At 49.0% G+C, this 17,495-nt stretch overlaps 1 protein-coding gene across 4 annotated transcripts in view; it reads left to right on the plus strand.

Annotated features, from left to right (window-relative positions):
* The window catches only part of LOC123404202 (probable protein transport Sec1a), a 104,317-nt gene that overhangs the window by 7,309 nt on the left and 79,513 nt on the right, over nt 1–17,495 (plus strand). For all 4 annotated transcript variants that reach the window (XM_045098119.1, XM_045098120.1, XM_045098121.1 and 1 more), the window contains exons 2-4: nt 4,575–4,630; nt 10,596–10,677; nt 13,223–13,301. In XM_045098119.1, coding sequence (XP_044954054.1) covers nt 4,575–4,630; nt 10,596–10,677; nt 13,223–13,301 — 217 coding nt within the window. The remainder of the gene's footprint in view (nt 1–4,574; nt 4,631–10,595; nt 10,678–13,222; nt 13,302–17,495) is intronic.

The raw sequence follows: 17,495 nt of genomic DNA on the forward strand, positions 1-17,495 counted from the left end.
GCTTGTGTGATCTTGGGTATGTTGGCAGAAGCTGAACTTTTGAGAAAAAAAGTTACAGGAGGTGGCTATACGTGAGTCAGCCTGGACAGGTCCCTGGCTACTGCAGACTGGAGAAAAATCTTCTCGGCTGTTTCAGACCATGGTCCTATTCTGCTCGGTAGTTCAGATTTGAGTTTATGTGGGAATCAAATGAGAATTTTGAACAGCCGTAGATAGAGCGCAGAAGGACCAGGCTACATGTTTGTCGGTTCCTGAGGGAAAAGCTTAATGGCATGGCTGCACTTCATTCGTTTGGCAGCACCACCTATGGAAGTGTTAGGACATAGATTTGGAATATGAAAAAACCGCTTGGAAGAACTCAGAAATATTCCAAATCGTGTTGGCCGGTCGAGGGAGGAGACGAAGGCCCTGGACAGGTTGATGGAATTTTATCATCGCGAGGAGACTATGTGGCGACAAAGGTCTAGCATTCAATGGCCAGCTGAAGGTGTTGGGCACACTTTTTCAGAAGCATTGGGGTATGTGTGGGGCGGTGGTGACGGCTGTGATTCTCCAAATTGTTCATGGCCAAGAGAGTTCGGAGGAACTTAATAAAATGGTTTTAGTCCTGACTCCTGACCCAAAGGTACTTAACCAAAAACTTCTCCCTCAGTTCCGCCCCATTAGTGAGTGTAACGTGTTATACTCCCTTTAGATGGGAATATAATCTCGCACAGGAATTTAGGTCGTCAATTTAACTAGCAAAAGATATATAATATGCCACAAAAAAATATGTTTAGAAACTTCATTCGGCGACATATCTAAAAATATATTTTGTGACATACAATACATTTTTGCTAATCAAATTGAAGACCTAAAAACCCGTGTCTGACTTATATCCCTATCAGGGGGAGTAGCTAATCACCTCAAGTTAATTCCGCCTGAGATTATTTTCGAGGAACAACGAGCATTTGTGCCTGGCCGGTTAATAACTGACAACATCATCACGACACGAGTGCTTACATTTTATGAAGAGTAACAAGTCAGCAAAACATAGGCATTGTGCTTTCAAAGTGGACATGATGAAAGACTATGATAGAGTTGAACAACAATATGTGGAAGCTACCATAATTAAATTGGGTTTCTTTCAACAATTGGTAGCTACTGTTATGAACATGGTTTCTTCCGTATCTTTTTCAATGCTCTTTGATGGCAATTAGCTTGATGAGTTTAAGATCCGATCTCTTCGTACTTTGATGGCAATTAAATTAGTAGAAGAATTTCCTCCACAACTCGGAAGGGAAGGATGCCGAGGAAGGCCTCGCAGAAGGTGACAAATCCAGAAATCTGGAGAATAGAGTTGGGCCCCAGATGGTGCGGCTGGAGCCCGAAGGTCTCAAGGTACTGTTTGAAGAATCTGCTAGCCGGCAGGCCGAAGCCTCGCATGAAGTGCGACGTGAAGATGACGTACTCCCTCGCCTCAGGCTACAACGCCAGCTCGTCGCCGGGGCCCGAATGGTGACGCAATCCGTCGTCGGGATCTTCCGGGCACGACGGAGGCGCTCAATGTCCTCAAGGCGGACGGTGGAACCCTCCCAATAGCCGGAGGGAGGTTCGCCCATCTCCGAGCTCGGCGGTGGCTTCGGCGTGACGGCGGTACGGAGGCGAGTGGCGCGGAGCCAAGCGAGCCTTCGCCGGCGAGCGTTGCGAGAGGAGGGAGAGGAGGCGGTGAGCGCTGCGGGTGCACGGAGGAAGGACGGCGAGGCGTCGCGAGCTCGAGCTTGGGCAGCGGCGCGAGGAGGAAGACGAGGGGAGGGGGCGAAGTGCTGGTGGCCTCGGCCTCTCCTCCTTTCCTCCCTTATTAAGGCGAGGGAGACGTGGGGGCGTGGGGATTGGTTACGCCCACGACCCCACTAACCCGAAGGACGCGACCGCGATCTCAACCGTCGGGCCGCGCCCGTAGAAGATCCTTCCCGCGGGCCAAGGCCTACTGGGCTAGGCCTGCGACAATGTCCTGTCGTGCGCGTGGTGGTGGGGCCAGCCCCCCTGGAGCTACGCGTGGCGTGCGCGGACCGGCGTAGAAACCGAAGCGGCGTCATGAGACCCCATGCGTCGGGCATAGCCGGTCGGCTGTGCGGGGCCGGCGTCCCTCAAGTTGGAGCCGGCCGGCGCCTCTACATCAACAACTTGCGGTTTTCGGAGGGGGAAGCCGCTGGCCCCCTTCGTCGAAGATCTTTGGTCCCCAACGGCTTTGGGGGCTACTGTTGGGGATATGATCCCTGGGTATACCAGAGCGAAGAACTTAACGCTTCGAAACATTTAGGCCGGCTGGCCCCCCTTGGTCGCCTGGCCGTCCGTCCGGCTGCTCTGGTGGGCCGGTCCTCCAGCCTCGAGTCGGCTGGGCGGCGACCGGCTCGACTAGCCGGCTATGGCGACAGCCGGCGGGTCAGCGCCCGTACCATCCACCCATATCGGCGTATGACGACAAGACACGGCCTATTCAACAAGGCCTGCGTGGCTACAAGACCCGTTGACAGAGCGCGCGTGGCTACAGGACCCTTGACGGGAGCAAGACCTGGCTACAGGGCTGCGCTGACCTTGACGAGGCGGCCCGATCCTGTAGTAGGCGTGCGCCTACCTACTCCATGACGCCGCTGACCGGGTCCGACCGGGCGACGCGTCACTGTGACGACACAGTGCCAACCACTCCATGATGTCGTTGACGCATGGCTATAGTGGCGGCCAGCCGGCGGGCCCCGCTAGCAATGGGACCTTGCAGTCGGCGGACCCTACAGGCGACGAGACCGGACCATTGGTGGGCCCCAGGGCCGTCTAGGGTGGCTGCCAGCCGGGGCCCGCCTCCATTATCCTCGCATATTCTAAGCAGGGGGGTTGACCTATAAGGCCCCCCAGCTGCCCTCCTGGCTCGGGGTTCTTCTCCGAGTTCCCTCTTTAGCCACTTAGTTACACACACCCGTAGGAGAGGTAGGGAGAGCAAGCTAGCTCCTTATTCCTCCTCCGGCAAACAGCTCAAGGAGCACCATTGTATTCCTCGCCCACCATATACATGTTCCGGCAGGACTAGGGGTGTTACTTCCCATGGAGGGCCCGGAACCTGGGTACATTGTGTGCCACGCACAGCTTGTCCCCAATCTCGCCTTCGGAACCCACCGACGCTCTTTGGCCCCAACCACTCGATAAGCCACCCCATGACATCTGCCGTGAGGACACCATGACAAGGCTTCTAGACCAATACTAATAGTCGTTAACAACGCTTATATATTTTACATTATTGTATATTTATTTCAGGTGTTTCCACTTCACTGTTTATTACATTTGTGTTGCTATGGAAAAAAGGACAATGCATTCGTGATTTGTCAGAATGATAAATAATGATTCTTTGTGCTTTATAATGAATTTCCTCATGGGCGAGAGCATTCTGCATAGGAGCATATTGGTAGCATGTGCAGGAAAGGATCAGCAGGGGAGGAAACACCCAGTATTGGGGTGGGGGTGGGGATAACCATTCTTGCTCAGTTGCCATGGATACGGTGTTGCACCCCCCTCCCCACACACACATAACACACGCATACCCCCCCTGTCAGGCTGCTGATCAAGTGAGGAAGTAAATGTACTGTGTGTGCGTGTCGGATTTGATCTCAGCTGGTCATCGAGCATCCAACGGCTAGGAAAGCCGGGATTTACTGTGGAAATTCCGACAATACCCCTGTCGGCCGGTCGCGCGTCCCTCTCCTTCGTCAGTCCCGCGTGTCCCTCTCCTCCCTGGCTATAAAGCCATGTAATCTCCCTTTTTATCACTTTATGTTGAATGTGTATTGGGTTGAACCCTAGCCGCCGGTGGGGAGCTACATTGCCTTTCCCCTTTCTTATGAAATGAAATCCCGAGCTTTGTCTCTGAATTCCGCATGATCTTCAGAGTTGAGCGTTCATAAGCTGCTTTTAGTCTAGCTAGTGCTTGACACCCCCCCACCCCATAACACACACATACACGAACACTTGTTTACTACTGATTAGGCGAGCCTTGGTGGAATATATCTGTCAGGTGGGATGGTGGCCGCTTTGTGCCTAGGCGTTACATGGCCAGCCTATTAAGTCCATCCTAACCCCCGATTCCATGTCGACCTCCAGCTCTGTTTGTAAGCTGCTCACATCTGCTTCTTGCCGCTCGCCTCTTCTTGTCGCTTGATTCTGCTGCTTTTTCTATGCGTCTAACGGAGATGATTACGGGTGCGAATGCCTAATTGGCTGCCTAGGTTGATGTTTAATGCACCGATCTTATCATTTTCCATATTCTGTTGAAACAATCATGCGTTGTGGGTGTCACGACAATAAAGGAATCTTCCTCTCACGTTGTTAATAGTTGTGGGAGCCTGCAATTTTCCTGTGGATGATCACCGCTTAAATTTTTGCTATATCTTACTTTTCTTAACTCTGATTGCTATTGCCCACAACACACTATATTTTTTATTATTTTATCTTGATTTTGCAATTGCTGGTGCAACTTTAGAATCTGGTGCTGTGGTTCAATTTATTTTTGCATTTATTCAAACGGTTCAAATTTCTTGATCATGCAGGATTATTATTTGAAATGCTCAGGTCGACTAGGAAGGGTTCAAAATCAGCATGGAAGGTATCCTTTTCCATTGGACATGTTAACTGATCTCTGCCATGGTTTTCCTGATATATCAAGAACTTATCCTTAGATTTTTTCCCCTGACATCACATTAGCTATACCTTATTATTGTTACTGTTCATTTTAAGAGAAATGATTATCAGGTTTCTGATGTTATTAGCTTGTTATGTCAAACTTTGGCCATTACTTCTTTAAATGGACGACTTTGATATAAATAATCCTTTAGCAAGTTCTTCTCTTATTGTGATTGAAATAGGAAAACAATAGGTCTAGCCAGCTTTGCTTGAAATCCAAGGAACAGACTGATGAGTACGGGAAACTTTTCTATGTTGTATATCTAATGTTATACACACCTAAATGTCAAATACTGCATCATGCAGTATTCATATGCAGTGCATGTACTTATTATTATTTGACATTGATATCTATGATTCCATCACAGTCTTAGGAAACTACACACCATGCAATTTTCATTAAAGGGCATGGGTGCCATTGGCACCAAAATCATATTCCGTTGCAATTATTGATTGGGCTATATACTAATCATCTTATATATATTGATGCATATGTATGAACCTTTCTAATAAGATTTAAGACACTACAAATATACTTTTAACACTTGGTTATGATCTTGAGAACATCTAATTGCTGTACCATATTTTTAATAATGATATACGAGATAGAGTTGGGGTAGCGCCAATTGAAGAGAAGCTTGTCCAACATCGTCTGAGATGGTTTGGGCATATTCAGCGCAGGCCTCCAGAAGCCCCAGTGTATGGCGGACGGCTAAAGCATGCTGATAATGTTAAGAGAGGTCGGGGTAGACCGAACTTGACATGGGAAGAGCCCTAAAGAGAGATCTAAAGGATTGGAGCATCACCAAAGAACTAGCCATGGACAGGGGTGCGTGGAAGCTTGCTATCCATGTGCCAGAACCATGAGTTGGTTGCAAGATCTTATGGGTTTCACCTCTAGCCTGTTAGGAATAAGCAACTTGTATTCCCATGAGGCCATAGGCCGAGCTATATACATGTATAGGTGGTGGACTATATGCAGGAAACCCCTTATATAACGGGATAAATACAAAAGGGTACATGGCTATATTATATATACTCTAACACCCTCCCTCAAACTCATGGTGGATGAACAACACTGAGTTTGGAGAGATAGAAGCCATGTTGTGCACTAGTCTGGGCCTTCGTCAGGAAATCTGCCAACTGTAACTCGGAAGGCACATACTGAAGAGCAATAACCTGATCCTGCACACCAGCGCGCACATAGAAAGCATTAACACCGATATGCTTGGTGAGCACATGCTTCACAGGATCGCGCACAATGCTGATAGCACCTGTACTGTCAGATAAGAGCAGAGTCGGTGTAGTGACAGAAACACCAAAATCCTGAAGTAACCACCGTAACCAAGTCACCTCTGCCGTCAAAAGAGCCATCGCTCGCAACTTAGCCTCTGCACTCGAACGGGAAACTGCAGTCTGTTTCTTCTTCTTCCAGGCAATGAGAGAACCACCAAGAAAAACACAGTAAGCAGAAAGTGAACGGCGATCTGAAGGATCACTAGCCCATGTAGCATCCGAATAGGCCTGAAGTTGTAAAGAACTGGAGCGAGGAAAGAATAGACGGTGCGAGATCGTACCCCGAAGATATCGGAGAACACGAAGGAGGTTACTATAGTGAACCGAGGTGGGAGCGGAGACGAACTGACTGAGAATATGAACCGGATAAGAGATATCCGGACGAGTGACAGCTAGATAGACAAGACTGCCAACAAGATGACGATAACGCGTCGGGTCAGGCAGGGGATCACCATCAGTATCACGAAGGTGAACATTGAGCTCCATGGGAGTCTCAACAATGCGCTCGTCAGTAAGAGCAGCACGAGCAAGAAGATCCTGGATATACTTTTCCTGGGATATAAAAAAGCCATCAGAGGTAGAAGAGACTTCAATCCCAAGAAAGTAGCGAAGAGGTCCAAGATCAGACATAAGAAACTGCTCACTAAGACGGGCCTTTACAAAAGCAACATACTCAGGGTCATCCCAGTGATGATCATGTCATCAACATAGAGAAGAAGAGTCCGACCACGAGGAGAAATGTGGACAAATAATGCTGGATCATGAGCACTGGCTGAAAAACCAGCAACAATTACCATAGAGGCAAAACGATCAAACCAGGCGTGGGGGGCTTGCTTAAGGCCATAGAGAGAGCGACGAAGACGACATACCATGCCATCAGGAACAGAATACCCAGGTGGTGGCTGCATGTACACCTCCTCACGCAGCTCATCATTAAGAAAGGCATTCTTAACATCAAGCTGAGATACAGACCAGTGGTGTACAGAGGCCACGACAAGAAGTGTACGAATAGTGGTCATATGGGCCACAGGAGCAAAAGTCTCGTCGTAATCACGACCATGCTCCTGCTGAAAGCCACGAGCCACAAGACGAGCTTTATAACGCTCAAGAGAACCATCAGAGTGAGTCTTAACCTTGTAGACCCACTTACAAGTGATTGGACGGACACCGGGAGGAAGGGAAACAAGATCCCATGTACCAGTGCGTTCAAGAGCAGCAATCTCCTCTGCCATCGCAAACTGCCATTCAGGATAGGAAGTCGGCTCAAGAACAACAACACCAACGGTGGGAAATCCCAGGCGATCAATAGGCGGACGAGGGCGAGAACGCAAGGCATAGGGAGGTTGAGATGAGGATGACGACACATCCGCAGAGGCATCCGCATGACGTGAACGATGAGTGTAACACTGAGGAAAAGATGGAACAATGCAAGGGGGGATCGCCAAGGTAGAATCGGGGGGTGAAGACGTAGAAGTCACCGGAGATGAAGGTGTAGAATCCGGTGACATGCCAGGGGAGGAAACCGTGAGAGATGGTGGTGGCAAATCGGTAAGAGGTGGAGAAGCAGAGGTAGTAGAACGAATAGACAAAGGCTCGATGGGGGGTGAGAGGTGTATCAGGAAAAGTGAGGAAAGAGATATCCTCCACTGAAAAGGTCGAGGAAGATGGACGTGGGTAGAAGGGACGAGACTCATCAAAAGTCACATCTCGAGAGATACGCATCCGACGACAGATAGGATTCCAACATAAAAGCCCTTATGCTCATCACTATAGCCTAAGAAGACACACTCAACAGACTGAGCGGTCAGTTAGGTGCGTTTGCGAGGGGCAAGAAGAACATAACAAACACAACCAAACAAGCGAAGCATCGAATAATCAGGAGAACGATCAAAAAGACGCTCGAAAGGAACACCACCCTGTAGAGCAGCGGAAGGTTGTAGATTGATGAGATAGGTGGAGGTGGAGACAGCCTTAGCCCAAAAGTGAGGCGGAAGAGAGGTGGCTATCATCATCGCACGAGCCGTCTCAAGAAGGTGACGATGCTTGCGCTCAGCCACACCATTCTGAGCATGAGCACCAGGACAAGAGAACTGAGCAAGTGTACCCTGCTCAGCGAGAAATCCACGCAACATCTTCGAGATATACTCTCCAGCAGAGTCAGCACGGAACACACAAATAGGCGTAGAGAACTGGGTGTGAACCATTGCAGGAAAACGCTTATAGATAGATAATACCTCACTACAAGAAGACATAAAATAGATCCACGTGTATCGAGAGAAATCATCTATAAAGATAATATAGTAGCGATGGCCTTCCTTCGAGGGAAAGGGAGCTGGGCCCCAAACATCCGAGTGAACAAGGTCAAAAGGACGCTGAGACACAGTCTCACTATGAGGATAAGGTAACTGAACCTGTTTACCAAGCCGGCAGCCCTGACAGTCTAAAGACACACCACCGGAGACGGATCCAAGAAGACCACGTCGAACTAAGGATGAGAGACGGGAGCCACATAAATGACCCAGACGATGATGCCACTGTTGAAAAGAGCTGGTAGACAAGGCAACAGAGGAGGAGAGACTGGCTGCGGTGGCAACGGATGGAAGGTGAAGCCAGTCAAGCTCCCAGAGACCCCGAGAGTCACGGCGCCGGGGGCCAGCACCAAGAAGAGCACCAGTGTGACAGTCCAGAACTGAACATGAGTCAAAGTCAAGAATGACCCGACAACCAGAGTCAACAATCTGGCCACCAGAAAGGAGCTGCACGGTAAGCCGAGGAACATGAGCAACATCGGGTCATGAAAAGATGAAGTGCTAAGAGTGCCTCGGCCAGTAACCGGGAGAGAAGTACCATCAGCAGTAAGAACATGAACAGGAGAATCAAGAGGTCGAGTAGATGACAGAGTGGATGAATCATGAGTCATATGAAAAGATGCTCCAGTATCAAGAACCTACGGAGATGTACCTGTGTGTGTAGAAGGTGGTCTCACAATGCCAGAAGAGTCCGTAGCAGAACCAACAGAACCCGTCGATGAAGAAACAAAAGATGGAGCTAGCAGACATCCAAATCGTCCAATCTCCTGCTCAGTCAGGGGCGCAACTGAAGATGTCGATGTAGACACACCCGACAACGGAGAGTTGGAGGCAAGCAGCAGGGCGCGAAGTCGCGCAATCTCGTCCTCGGTGAAGTACACAGCTGAAGTTGGCGACGTAATGGCACGAGGAGAGAAGCGACCACCACCACCTGTGGAAGCCGCTATATATGGCGGTGTAGCATGTCCAGTATCGTCGGCAAAGACCGGTGGAGAAGACGAGGCCGTGTGCAGACAAGCACCAAGCGCCAAGGGAAGACGCGTGGACGAAGAGCAGTCCATGGAGTCATAGGCACCAGGACAACCGGTGAAAGTCACGAGAGGTGTCGGGGAAGAGCGACATGCACCGATGGAAGTCGTGAGAGGAGTCGGTGTAGAGCAACAATCACCATATGTAGAGCTCGCAGGAGCAACAGAAGGACTACCGGCACAGCCGTCAGGAGTCACGGGAAGCAAGGGACTGCAACGTTGCGTGCTGGTGTAGACCATTTTTTTTTGGAAAAGTCACCGACCAGGGAACACTAGATACGATCTGGAGGAGCAGAACGTCGATCCGGCGGCCGGAGTGGAGGGCGAGAGCGGCGCGGTGGATCCGGCGGCGCGACCTGGTGTGGTGGCGATCCGGCGGCGTGACCTGACTGGTGTGGTGGCGATCCGGCGACGCGACCTGGAGTGAAGTGGGAGCAGCGCGTTCCGATCTGGAGAAGCACCTGCGATCCAGTCACGGTGAAGCAGAAGAACAACCTCGAGTGTCGTACGCAGCGCGAGTGGAGATCTCGAGCGGGGCCTGCGGGCGCGACCTGGAGACGGCGCGACCTGGAGACGGCGCAACGGATCGGCGAGGATGACAGGATCCGTCGAGGGGAAATCCTGACGAGACGGCGGCGGGGAGTATCAGGAACGGCGAGATCTGACAAGGCCTGCGGGATCCGGCGGATTTGGGGGAGGAGAACTAGGAGCCACCACGGGATCAGGAGCTGGTGGCGGAGCAGTCCAGGCAGCAACAGCCTCCAGATCGAGACAGTTGGACGGGAGACACCAGATCGCAGCACCAGGAGGAGATCGCAGGAACGGGATCGGGAGCTGATGGCGGAGCAGTCCAGGCAGGAGAGGCCTCCCGATCGAGGCAGTTGGAGCGGGAGACACCAAATTGCAGCAGCAGCAGGACGGCGGCTGCGTGGAGACGAGATTGGATCGGAGCACGAGTTGCGCGTGCGAGGAAAAAATCCTAATGCTCTAATACCATGTTAGGAATAAGCAACTTGTATTCCCATAAGGCCATAGGCCGATATATATGCATGTACAGGTGGTGGACTATATGGAGGAAACCCCTTATATAACAGGATAAACACAAAAGGGTACATGGCTATATTATATATACTTAGCCTACCCAACTTGTTTGGGACTAAATGCTTTGTTGTTGTTGTTGTACTCTAGCAAATAACCTTATAAAATTTGTGTACTTTCTTATACATAGATAATAAATATTTATGACCTCTTCTAGGTTCTTATCATGGATAAGTTTACAGTCAAGATAATGTCCTACTCCTGTAAGATGGCGGATATCACAGAAGAAGGGGTTTCATGTAAGTAGCCATATCTCTTTTTGGCCATGAATTTATTTTGTGTGCAAAGACAAACTTTTCTTGTGTAAGTATTTCATTTTTTTTAGGGAAGGCCATCATGACTAGCTTTATTAAAATCAAACCATTGATACATCGTCTACAAGCTTACTGACGGTACAGTCATGAGGCTCATCCAACCGACTAAAAATAGCCTTATTAGAATAATTGAAATTTGCTAGCAAATGAGCTGCTTGGTTACAGGAATGAATGCAATGCTTTAAAATGACCTTCTCAATCAAAGTACCTAAGTGTAGCGCCTGCCGGGATCTAGACTAGCCCCATAGACCAACACTAGTCTTTTCTGGGCACTTTGTCCTCACTCGTGTGCATCAGGGACCAATTCCCCGGCTGGTCACCCATCCTAGAATTAGTCCAAGCCAAGCACGCTTAACTTTGGAGTTCTTTTCGAATGGGCTCCTTAACTTTGGAGTGCTTGTCGAATGGGCTTCCGGAAAAGAAGGAATTCCTTGTTGATATGAGTAGTTTATCATTCCTATTAAGCCTCTCACATACACCCCACTCAAAGGAATAAGCCAGGCTATCACATACACCCCCACTCGAAGGAACCGACATCCTCGTCGACCCATCAGGAACGTTCCCTCTTGGCACACGTATGCGCGTCCCGTCCGACAGATGTGCCATGCCGTGTGCCACAACGGGCCGCACGCGTCATGCGCTACATGATCGCACACCTGACCCTTGCATGCCAGTTTAACCGCGAGGGCCGGCTCTGATACCAATTGTAACGCCCCGTCCACAGCCACCGGTTCCCGGCCGTTACGCCTGGCGGGATCTAGACTAGCCCTATAGACCAACACTAGTCTTTCTTGTGCACTTTGTCCTCATTCGTGCGCACCCGAGACCAATTTCCCGGTCGGTCACCCATCCTAGAATTACTCCAAGCCAAGCACGCTTAACTTTGGAGTTCTTTTCAAATGGGCTCTCGGAAAAGAAGGAATTCCTTGTTGATATGAGTAGTCTATTATTCCTATTAAGCCAGGCTCTCACAGTAAGTCCACACATTCTGCAAAATTGCTGCTGCCGTGTCCCACCGTCGTACCCACCCCTTCATCAGGAAAGAACGTTGGATCTACATTCAGTTTTATGAATTTGGGGTCCGGCCTACTCTATTTATTTGATATAACAGGCGTTGGGAATGAAAACTTTTGAAAATTGCTTGCAGTTGATAAAATTGAAAGTGGCTACCTCCATGCTGGTGAAACAGGTCCATTATGAGTAATTTGCCGGCGAATTCACCAAAAGTACCAGGCTACCAACTAAAGAAACTTGCTTGAATTTCGAAGTCGGATGCAACCTTAGCTGATTATCTGACATAGTTAAAATAGGTTCAAGTATAACCGAACCTGACCTGTCCACTGGCAACGCCTGGTCAACCATTTGTATCATGCCGAGACGTGTCCAGAGGTCCATCGCATGCATGCATTGGAACAATAAATGCCGTATGTCCTCTGCTCCTGGTGCCAAACTGGACAAGCTCCATTGGACCCGACATGCCTGTCAGTTAGGATTTCTAAATGACATATGGATGTAGGACATGTAGGTACATTTTTGGACGTTCTGACTCAAACTTAATCATGTGACCCACACAAAAGTGGGCTTGATATATATATATATATTTATTTATCAAAAGTGGGATCAATATATATGTTATCCCGAACCTTCCAAATGATGGAACATATATGACATTTGAATGATACATTTTATATAACTTTTACCATCCTGGAAGTTGTTTCTTCAGATTTTGTGACATTCCAAATGCCACAACCGGCGGATAGCACTCGCATTGTAGATTATCCGCTTTACATGCAATATGTCTACTGTTTTCTTTCTAGAAGTTTTTCTTACCTCATACATGTCTTGCATTGAAAAGCCCTTTTGACGTTATTGTCATTATTTACAAATTTATTTTGATGGAGCATATCTTTGAGCGAAGATCCTATGATTTGATTCAAGGAACTTCATCATGTCATCACATAAAATTATGAGTGTTGGTTTTCGGTGGCAACTGTTGGATTATGATATCTCTTGCGAGGGCTATATAACTACCTTATATGCATTTGAGGGTGAGGAATCTTCAATAGATCCAACGGTAGCTTGAAAAATTCCTGCCTCTGTAGGTGTACCCTCAAAATTTATTAAAATGCCATCTATGCTATCTAAAAGAACTGCCTTGGGTCTATAATTGTGCGATGCGTCTTGACTGGAAGTTGCGCCGATGCACCATATCAGGTTTCTATAGTAGTTTTGCCTCAAACCGCCCTTATCTGCTGCTAAACTTCATGGTACATAGCATCCTGCTGCCTTGCCTATCGATCCTGAACTGTTACATGGGGGTGAGGATGGGTAATATATTTCAACAATTCTGAGCTTGCATCTTGAACCTTTTGATTCCATCAAAACATGATTTCTTGTAATGTTGTACACGATTCTTCCATTAGATGCAGCTTTTGTCACCTATATTAAGTCTAAGCAAACCATTTTCCAGTGGTTGAAGATCTATACAAACGGAGGCAGCCATTACCTTCACTGGATGCTATATATTTCATCCAACCAACTAAAGAAAAGTAAGTTCTTGTTTGTATGACTATTTGTTTTACTTGGAGTAATTTTTGTTGGATACAATCTCTATATATATTCAAACACTGCACCATATTACTGTTATCTTCAGAAATGGTGACAAGTTAGTATTAGGGTCTAATAAGGTCAGAGTTTATCATCTAGTTGAGTCCGAGCATTTACTCTTTTATGGGTCTATGTTGGACATCGGTTGGAATCTTTATTTTCCGAAAGTTGACTCGTAATAGGGTATTCACATATTTGTTCTTTTTGTGTGGGTGACATATTTGTTGCATCACCTACAGTATCACTGTTAGAGCTGTATATATATTAGCCGTGTAAACATCTTAACTGTATAAGTTTTTTTGTGCATATTTATCACACCTGTGTACATATTTATCACACAAGTCGCATATTTTCAGACATGTTGTTAGAGATTAGTTCCTCCCCCCCCACCCACGTGCAATTCCTGCTCACAGATAGGTTCTAGTCTCATATTAATAGATTTGCCATGAATCCCCCCCCACCCCCACCCCTCTCAATCTGTCAACAATTGGTTCCCTACACAGCCGAGATCGATTTCCCCGTGCAACAACTCAACCTCGACCTCATCGATCCCACCACAACACCTCCACGCCCGTAACCTTTATCGAGCTCAGCACTGCAAGCTGCCTTGTTGCCCGCCGCTTTTGCCGCCTCTCTTGACGCCCTCGCCAGGTTCAACACACCCAAGTTCAACACACAGACACACACACAAACACACATAAGTGGCACAGTATACCACCAAAGGGTTCCGTTGAGGGCACAACTCAACAAGCCCTGAGAAACACATAAACACGCACACCCACACCCAACACCGGGGGTATGTGATGTGATGCGAAAGCCACAGCAGGCTAATCTGGCTCTGGAGGCGGAGGTGGGAGTGGGGGCGCCATGCGGAGAGCCATCAGAAAATATTGGCGATGATGTTGGTGATGGCGTCTCGGTCGGATGGGCGGCTAAGCGGCCGCCAAAGCTGTAGGAAACCACGCATTTTAAACACTGCGTCAATGGCACGTCGAAGGGGCACACGTTGGATCACAAGCTTGTTGTGAATAGTCCAGAGGTCCACGTGAGCACCCCGATGGTCAGCCACCTAATGTGGCGGGCCGACGAAGGGGCGGACAGAATCTCCGCGTACAAGTCAGGTACATTGGTATGGCACCATTGACTGCCGACTGTTTCGCGAAAGCAACTCCACAGGAATTGAGCAGTGACGCAAGAGAAGATGTGGTTGGAGTCCTCCAGCACGTCGCACAGAGGGCAGGGCCAAGCCCACAATGGTGCCAGATGTGCGGCCCGCACAGGGCCCAAAATTCTGGGGGCCCCTAAATTTAGCTGGACCGGCCCATTCTATTCTGTTATTAGAAGTATAGAAAATGGGTAGGTGCGAGGACTCGAACCACAACAGTTTTGATACGACCGCTCAGCTCCAACCATCACGACGCAACGACATAACTTTACAGGTGCTTCGTTTTCACTCTTTCATAGTTTGTTGTTTAGTTCGGTTTATTATTCATCTTTTCCTTTTTATTTTTTCTCATTCTTTTCCATTTTCTTTAATGCGAGATTTCTTTAAAATTCGTGAACCATTTTTAAAGAGATGTACTTTTTTAAATGGATCATTTTTAAAAAACAAATTGATGAAAAATTTCAATTTTCAATTTTCATGAACTTTTTTCTAATTTGGATAATTTTTCCCGAAATCAATTAATTTTTTAACTTTCATGAACTTGATGGTGGAAAAAGCATTTTCATGAACTTTTTTCTAAAAGAATGAGGATGTTTAAATAAATAGCAACCGGGAGTTGAATAGGTATTACTTCTGTATATTTTCAATTTTTATGTAAGACATTATATTATATATATTATATTTTTTATGAGATATATATACATTATAATTGCTCGTTAGTATGTTTTTTGGTGAGGTAGGGCCCCATTGTTTAGTTTCGCACATGGCCCTAGATTTTTCCGGCCCGACCCTGACAGAGGGCAGATCCTGTCGCCCGGGCCATTGCGTTTGAGCACCTCCACCCCAGAGGGAACCCTGCGCCGGATCCATTGCCACATGAATATCCTTACTTTCAGGGGGAGCCTAATGCCTCATACACCGGTGAGGGCCGCCGGGGTAGATGATGTGACGATGGCCCGGTACAGGGACTGGGTGGAGAAGCAGCCCGAGGGCTCTAGGCACCAAGACATGCGGTCCGCCGTAGTATCGGCGTTGGGTGAGCTGAGGGCGATGTAGTGCAGCATCTCATCCCAGGCCGCGAGCTCAGGCGGCCCGAAAGGGCGGCGGAACGCGAGGAGCCCAAGATTCCGGAGTGCGACCTCAACCGAGGTCCTAGATTCCACCGCGATGGCGAATAATACCGGGAAACGGGTGGCGAACGGCGATTCACCAACCCAGCGATCTAGCCAAAACAGCGTAGCGGACCCGGATCCACTTGATATGGAAGAACCAATGCGAAGGACAGGGAGCAACTGGATGACCAATTGCTAGAACTGAGAGACTCCGGAGCGCTGGCAGAATGCCAACGGCTGGCCCCTAAGGTACTTATTCCTAATGATGTCGAGCCAGAGGCCACCGTCACCGTTGGCGATCCTCCAAAGCCACTTAGTCAGCAAGGCGATGTTCATGCGCTTGGACGACATGATCCCCAGACCACCCTGGTCGCGGGGCTTGCAGATGTCGGGCTAGCTCACCGTGTGGTATTTCTACTTATCGCCCTCTCCAGCCCAGTAAAAACGAGACTGGTACTTGGCAATCTTGTGATGCAAGGTCTCATGGAGACTATAGATGCTCATCACGAAAATGAGAAGGCTAGACATGGAGTTGATGAGCATGGTTTTGGCCGCCTTGGACAGCCACCGGCCCTGCCACGGTTCAATCCGGTGTTGGAGCCTAGACACCGTCGACCTCAGGTCAGCGACGGAGAGGCGCGAGTCATTAATGGGTATCCCCAGGTAGGAGGAGGGGAAGTGCCCAAGCTGGCAGTTAAGGCGGTCGGCGATGAGTTGGGCCTCGTCGGGCTGGTAGCCAAGGATCATCACTTCACTTTTGTCAAAGTTGATCTTGAGCCCCGACATCTGCTGGAAGCAGAGGAGGAATTTGAGGTTGATAATATCATCCTTCGATCCCTCCACCATGATAATGGTGTCATCAACATATTGCAGGAGAGAAACCCCTCCCCCTCCTACGGGATGAGTAACAACACCATGAATATGGTCGACCGCCTTGGCCTTGTCTAGAATGGTGGCAAGGGCGTCGACGACCATGTTGAACAAGAAGGGGAAAAGGGATCGCCTTGCCGGACCCCACACTGGGTGCGGAAGTACGGACCAGCCTCCCGTCCATGTTAATGGCAGTCCGGCCAGATGAAACCATCTACAGAACGCGGGTCACCCACCGGTCATCAAAGCCCTTTCGTAGGAGCACTTCCCGGAGGAAGGCCCAAGACACGGTATCATAGGCCTTGTGGAAGTCGATCTTCAGGAAGACCGCACGTTGTCGCCTAATGCGCACCTCGTGCAGTACCTCATAGTGGACTAAGACCCCATCCAGGATGAATTGGCCTTGGATGAAGGCCGATTGATTAGGATGGGTAATACAGTCAGCCAACTGCGTCACCCTATTGGCGTACCCCTTAGCCAAGATACGGAAGATCACGTTAATCACCGTGATCGGCCTGAACTGGCGGATGTCGGAGGCCCCCGCCACCTGGGGAATAAGGGTAACGTTCCCAAAGTTGAGACGTGAGAGGTCAATGGACCCAACATAGAATTCCTTGAACAGAGCCATCACCTCCGGCTTGATCACATCCCAGAAAGTCTGGAAAAACTTCATCGGGAGGCCATCCGGTCCAGGAGCGGAGGCTGGGTTCATAGCCTTGATGGCCGCCCAGACCTCGTCCTCCGAGAACGGAGCTATGAGCGCCGCGTTCTCCGAGGTTGAGACGCGCTGGTGAATATCCCAGAAAGACTGGGCTAGGGACAGCCCTCCCCGAGGGGAGGGCGAGAATAGAGCTCTGAAAAAACCGTCGACGTGGGCACAGATCTGAGCGGGGCACTGGAGAAGGGTCTCCTCCTCCCAAAGGAGGGGGATGGAGTTACGGCGACGACGACCATTCGCAATCGCCTGGAAGTAGGCGGTGTTGGCATCA

Source organism: Hordeum vulgare, chromosome 6H, assembly GCF_904849725.1.
Source record: "Hordeum vulgare subsp. vulgare chromosome 6H, MorexV3_pseudomolecules_assembly, whole genome shotgun sequence".
Classification (NCBI taxonomy): domain Eukaryota; kingdom Viridiplantae; phylum Streptophyta; class Magnoliopsida; order Poales; family Poaceae; genus Hordeum; species Hordeum vulgare.